Source organism: Propithecus coquereli, unplaced genomic scaffold, assembly GCF_000956105.1.
Source record: "Propithecus coquereli isolate 6110/MARCELLA unplaced genomic scaffold, Pcoq_1.0 Scaffold248, whole genome shotgun sequence".
Classification (NCBI taxonomy): domain Eukaryota; kingdom Metazoa; phylum Chordata; class Mammalia; order Primates; family Indriidae; genus Propithecus; species Propithecus coquereli.
Genome location: NW_012148041.1, coordinates 3,386,598 through 3,392,890, shown reverse-complemented (window position 1 = coordinate 3,392,890; position 6,293 = coordinate 3,386,598). Strand labels below are relative to the sequence as shown.

General features: G+C 55.8%; 1 protein-coding gene across 1 annotated transcript in view; it reads right to left on the bottom strand.

Moving 5' to 3' along the window:
• LOC105812201 overlaps positions 1-6,293 on the bottom strand; it is a gene marked incomplete at its 3' end in the record, with an annotated part of 47,612 nt that overhangs the window by 18,277 nt on the left and 23,042 nt on the right. The window contains exons 2-5 of the mRNA XM_012646583.1: positions 3,553-3,579; positions 2,947-2,972; positions 1,990-2,368; positions 1,194-1,323 (exon numbers count right to left, since the gene is read on the bottom strand). Of these exons, the coding sequence (XP_012502037.1) occupies positions 1,194-1,323; positions 1,990-2,368; positions 2,947-2,972; positions 3,553-3,579 (562 nt within the window). The remainder of the gene's footprint in view (positions 1-1,193; positions 1,324-1,989; positions 2,369-2,946; positions 2,973-3,552; positions 3,580-6,293) is intronic.

Below are 6,293 nucleotides of genomic sequence, written 5' to 3'. Positions count from 1 at the left end.
CTCACTCTTCACGAGGGAAGCTGGGGCAGAACGGAGCAAGGGAGTCACTTGCCCACCGTCACGTGGCTAGCAGGGGAAGGGGCTGGGCAGGGACCAGGATGCCTCACTTGCAAGCCGCTGATCTTTCTCCTGCCCTTGGCTGTCCCCATGGCGCCATCTGCTCCTGTAGCAACTGGGATTCCTTTTAAAAAATATGTTCATCTCAGGCAAGTCCCAAAGTAGATGGAGAAATGATATATATGTTCTTTGCTAGCCCGGGAAGAGCAGGCGGAATGAGCTCCTCCACTAGAAGATACTGGGGACGCAAAGAGTTGCCACTCCCAGAGGACGTACGTCGTAAGCCAGTCTCTGCTAGAGAGTGAGGCTTCACCTAGAATTCAGAGCCTCTACGTGCAGGACTTTCAGGGTGATAGGGAGATGGGGGAGGTCAGAGATGCCTTTCCAGAGCTCCTATTCCCCGGTGGGAAGGGAAGGCTGGGGGTGGGGTGGGGACGCTGTCCAGGAGGAGGAACCCCATGCGCAGTGCTGAGGTGTCCAGAACTGTTCAAGCTGAACCCAGCCAGCCATGCTCTGCAGGGACAAATGACCTCTCCCTGTTTGTTAGTAAATCCTGAAGAACATGAACTAGGTCTGGAACTAATGTGGTCTAACGTGGCAGACCAACCCAGCCCACTGCAGACCACCCTCCTTCACCCACCAAAACAGACAGCCGCATCTCACCAGCTTGGCCCCTCCCTGGGCTTATTCAGCACGCACTGTCCAGAGGCCGGACACTGGATGCTGAGCTCCGGGTGCCGCTCGCCATGGTTTCTGGCTCCGTCAGTCCTGGGGGGCTAGCGAGACAGTGGATTCCCTGTGCCGGACACCTGCGGATGCCAGTGGGAGCGCCTGGTGTGTTCTCGGGCTCCTGTCCCCTCCCGACCGCACCCTCCTCCCAGACCCAGGGCAATTTCCCTAGAAGTGTGCTCTCGCTGGGCGCCCGGAGCCACGGCACCAATTGACTGGATTTCAATCAGAAATCCATCTCCCTTAAGGACCACTTTGGATAAAAGCAGAAGTAACCCGCAATCTAGATGCTGATGCCAGGCGTTGATGGGAGAGCGAGAGCGGCCCAGCCCCCAGCCAGGGCGAAACCAGGCCTGGCCCAGGCAGACTCGGCGTCGGGCCCAAGGGAAGGGGCAGCCTGATCTCACGCGTCTCTGCCACCAGCGCCTCGGGCCAAATCCCTGAAACTGGCTGCGGGTTAAGGGCAGGTCTGGGACCCAGCCGTACGCCCTTGGGCACGCCCTCCGTGCGGATCCAAGGGTGCACGCGACAGGGGCTCTTTTAGGCCCGCCAAGGAGGGTCAGGGGTGCCCTCAAGAGCCAGGCGCAGCTGCCAGCTCGGCACTTCTGCCCACCCACCAACCCCAGCCCCATGCCGGCTGCCACTTCCGCCACTCATTCCGCTCCTGGCCTGTGTTGCGGTCGGGAAAGAGTCGCTCCGGGGTGGGGGCGGGGGGCTGCTCCAACCCCCTCCTCCCCAGACCCCTACCGCGGGCGGGCGGGCGGGCGGGCGGGCGCAGCGACCCGAGGGACCCCGCGGAGCGCTGGCGGCTGTGGCGCGGCGCGGGCGGCCTCCCTGGTAAATAATGCACGCCTCCTGGCCAGGCTGCAGCAGGTAGTGTATCAAAGTAATATCGCGCGGCGAATTGCAGTGTAATCGCCGTAATTTAGGGCCCCGTGGGTGAGCCAGTTTCGGAAAGGCTGCGCGCCCGGATGGGCAAGGTGACTGGAGCGTCTGCGCCGGCTGTGACCTCTGGATTTCCTCCAAGCTAAGTGAGCCCATAAAAAACTGAGAAGCCCAGGCTGTCTCCCAGCAAATGGGGCGTGGGCAGAGAGATCGTGTTATCCGTCTCAGCCCGGCGAGATGGATGCACCTGCCTGGAGAAAAGCGATGTCACTGTGCGCGCACAGCCCGGCAGGACGGGTGTCCCCGTCCCGAGCCCACCCTCTCCCGGGCGGTGTGTTGGGGGCTGCTTGTCAGGAGCGAGATGTTTTCATTAGGACTTGGGCGGCCCCTGCCACCAACCTGCGGATCCGTGTCGCCCACGGCTGCTGGCAGCCACCTTCCAGGCCCTCCCGGGCCGGCTGGGCTAGGGCCGCTCCTCCACCCTACGCTGCAAAGTCGGAACATTAATATTCCTGCCCAGGTCCCCCTGAGGAGCCCGCTGCCCGCCTCCCCTCTCCCGGCGCCGCCAGGGAAACTGCTTCTGGGGTGCAGAGATGATAAAAGGAAATGTATTTGCAGGCTCCCTTCTAACTTCTTGATGGGAGCCAGCTGGAAGCGCAAAAGCTGTGTTGTCCCTCTGTGCTCTGCTCCTGGTGACCTAGAAGGTGATAATCACGAGCTGCTCTCAGGAAAGACAAAGAAATGGAAAAACGTATCAGGCACTGCAGCCCTGTCACACCGCATTAGAAGAGAGCCTCGTGTCTGTGGTTCCACCTTGGCGCCAGGGAGGATGTTTTGTGTATCTTTAGACGCTCCCGCCGCCCCCCCATGCCTAATCCTCACCACCCAGAAGTTCTGTTTCCCCCCACCCATCATCACATCATTTTACATCTCAGTGAAGAGATGCCACAGACACCCGGCTTTCCCAGACTGACAATCTGCCGCTATCCCCCAGCCCTGTTCCACACCCCCCACGCCCCCTCGTTTCCCTTTTGCCTGGGCGGTGGGCTTGGGGCTGGCAGGGACCTCCAAAGCCAGCCGTTCTGGTTAAACAAGCCTCGGTGCATCCTTGCAGCAGAACTTTCCGCAGCAACAAGAACGAGGGAGATTTATGTGTGTGTGGACGTGAAAAGATGTCCAGGATATATTGTGAAACAGAAAAAGCAAGTTGCGGAATAGTATGTAAAGTACGATCTCATTTGTGTTACATTTTAAATAAAGGCTATATATACTCACACGCTTGCATATGCATAGAAAACGTCCGGAAAGATAAACAAGAGACTGTTAGCAATGGTTGTTCCATGGGTCGCAGAGAAGGAGGAAGAGACTTTAACCTCTCACTCTTAAGTTTTTGTACTGTTAAATTTTTTTCAGCACACAATTATGTTACTTTATTAACTTAAACATAAATCTTTAAAAAAGAATTAGAAATTTCCCAGTCCAACCCCTTCATATGAGACTGAGGCCCAGAGAGGGAAAGGGACTTTCCTAAGTTGCACAGCACTCATAGCCTGGCCCCTGCGCTGCACTGTCCCCTCTCCAGGCACACAGCTCTGCCAGCCAGACCCAGCAGACCCATCGGGGAGTCGTGGATGCCCCTTCCCAGAGCAGGAAGGGCCCCTGACAGGGGTGCAATCTGATTTGGGGGAGCAGTCAGATAAAGGCAGGGCATCCAAAGATAAGGCTTGGAGACAGATCTGGAAACCTGGCTGGACGGCCGGCACTTGCCCGTCACCCTGACCTCATCCAGCCCGCACCAGCCCAGTCTTCCCACACAGCTGGCTTCTCTTGGCCCAGGCTTAGCCAGGGAAGGACAGAGGGTCATGCCTAGGGCGGCCAACCGTCTTCATTTGTCCAGGACTGAGAGGCCTCTCGGGGCAGGGGACTCAGTGCTGACACTGGGACAGTTCCAGGCAAACTGGGACAAGCCGGCCACTCTTATCTTGCCTGACATGTCTGCAGCAACCTGGTTAGAGTTTGGCAAAGAACACCTCTTGGCAACTCAAGGGTGAAAATTCTAGAAAGGTTGTCTCCAGGCAAAGACCGCCAGCTCCTGCTTTGGCTTTTCTGAGAAGTATGAAGCTATAAGAGTTAATTTATATCTTGCCAGTTGTGCTTTCCTCTTTCCAAGTGCACACACATGCACACACACGCACACACACCCCTCCTAACCTCCTTAGTCTGTCGAGAGGCACGCCAGCCAGGCCCAGCTATCCCTCCCAGAGCCCGTTGAGTCTCCTTGAGCAGCATAATCCTCAAGAAATTCTGCAGCCTTTAATTACACATGGGGTGCAGTGCAATTTCTCACCTCTCCCTCCCCACCCCGGGAGACAAAAAGGAAATTTCACACCCTAGTGAGCCCAGCTCGTCTTTTCCTTTTCGATGCCAGCCTGGGGTTAAAAAGCTAGGACGGGCGACACACGCCTCCTCTGGGTCCTGATTCCTTTGCTGATTTTGAGATTCAAAGCATGCATCTTAAAGATCATAATCGGATTGTGCTACGCCCGCCTTCCCCGCCGATTAATGGCCTCTTGGCTTCCGCACTGCAGCACCCAGCGCTCTGCAGAAAGCCGCCACCGACGCCCAGCCCCACTGAGACTGGCAACCCCTGGGAGAAAGGGCTAAGGCTGAGCAGGGGGGTGCCAGAGAAGGAACAGGATATCCAAGTTCAAGTCCTGGTCCTGTCACTAGCTGGCTGTGTGACTTTAGATAAATTGTTCCTCCTCTCTGATCCTAGTTTCCTCATCCGTAACACGAGGGAGCTGACCTAGGTGGTCTCTAAGGCCCTTCAGACCCACCCAATCAGGCTTCCTTGGTTAAAATCCTGGCTCCTCCTCCTGGCTGGATGAACTTGGGCAAGTTGTGTAGCATTTCTATGCCTCAGCGTCTTCATCTACTCACCGTGCTCTAGTAAAGAGGAAGCGAGTTAATATTTGGAAGGTGCTGGAACAGTGCCTGGCGCATGTTAAAGCACTTATGACAGAGATATTGGTGCTCCCTCCGTACGCCCTTGGTACTTGCTAGTCCCGTATGTGGCTCTTGGACTCCAGGCACCTGTGACTCTCTGCCTGGGAGGCTTCTTTGATTTCCCCCATCACTACAGTCTGCTTGCCCCGAGCCCCAGGCAGGCCGGAAGTGCTAGGGGTCTAAGCGGCCCAGAGTAGCCCCCAACCTGGTGACCGCAGGGGGTTGGTGTATAAATACCCCAGCTATCTCTCTGTTGGTGACTCAGGCTTGTTCTGCAGTCTCCCCGAGGTCCGGCAGGATTGAGCCCTATGGCCAGGATGCCACCTGCTCATCGACGCGCCCTTCGTTGGCTTCCCTGCTGTCCCTGTCTCCCTCTCCCAGCGCTTCCCAGGATCACCCTCCAAATCAACTCCTTGCACCCAAAACCTTCCTTCAGTTATTCCTCTGTGTTAATGCACTTTACACATGTTACCTTCACTCTTCACAACAATCTGAGAGGTGGGTGTGATTGCTCCCATGTCACAGATGTGGAAACTGAGGCCTGCAGGGGTTCAAAGACTTGCCCAAGACCACATAGCAGGAATGTGGCCTGGGTGGGACTGAAACCAAGTGTGTCTGACTCCACAAGCTACAGATCTCCATCCTTCTCCCTCTGCTCCACCTGAGGGCTGAACCCTGCTCTGGGACAGATGCCTCATTCCTTCGGAACAACGGCAGCAACTCCTTTGCTCCAGGCAGGGAGAAGAGACACAGGCTGGGCCATCTGTGAAATTTCCTCCTTTTCTAGTCACACTCGTAGAACCCCGGGGTGGCACATCCCAGGCAGAGCAATCAGACCCTTGGTACCACAGCCCCAGTTTAAGTGCAAACATGTGGCACCCTTGGGGGATGTCACCTCCCAAGGTGCCAGGGATGGACCGAGCCACTGCCTGCCCCGGGGGGGCACAGCACCTCCTGGCCTCCAGCCAAGCCCCCTCTCGGTCCCTGGAAGTGCGTGCTGATAGCGAGAGCAATAGGCCATACGCCCGAGACAGGGGGAGCCGAGCCTCACATCACCCCCCAGCACAGAGACCTCACTTCGGATCCGGGTTTATTACAGTTCCCGGCGTTTTACGGTGGATTTTACACCTATCCATGGCTTTTGTGTGCACATGGCTCCGAATTCACAAAGCCTTCCTCCCCTCCCTGTGCCCCAGTGCCCTCCCTGAAGACAACAGCCACTGCAGCTGATTCACTGTGAATCCTTCCAGAGATATTCTACACATAGACAAGTGCACAAATACAGCCATTCCAGACACACTCTTCTTCTCTTCTGGAACAAGATATTTAGGAGATCTTTCTAAACTTCCTTAGTTCTTTTTACACCTATATGGTATTCCAGTGTAACTATGTACCATAATCGATTTAACTAGTTCCCAGTGGATGGCTAATTTGAATTATTTCTGATCTTTTGCTAACACAATCTTGTACATAAGTTATTTGCACACTTCGAAATACATCTACAGGAAAAACAGCTAGAGACAGAATTGCCGGGACAAGAGTTATGCACATTTGTGATTTTGAAATATGCCAGACTGACCTCTAATGGTGGCGAACCATTTACACTCGCAGCAGCC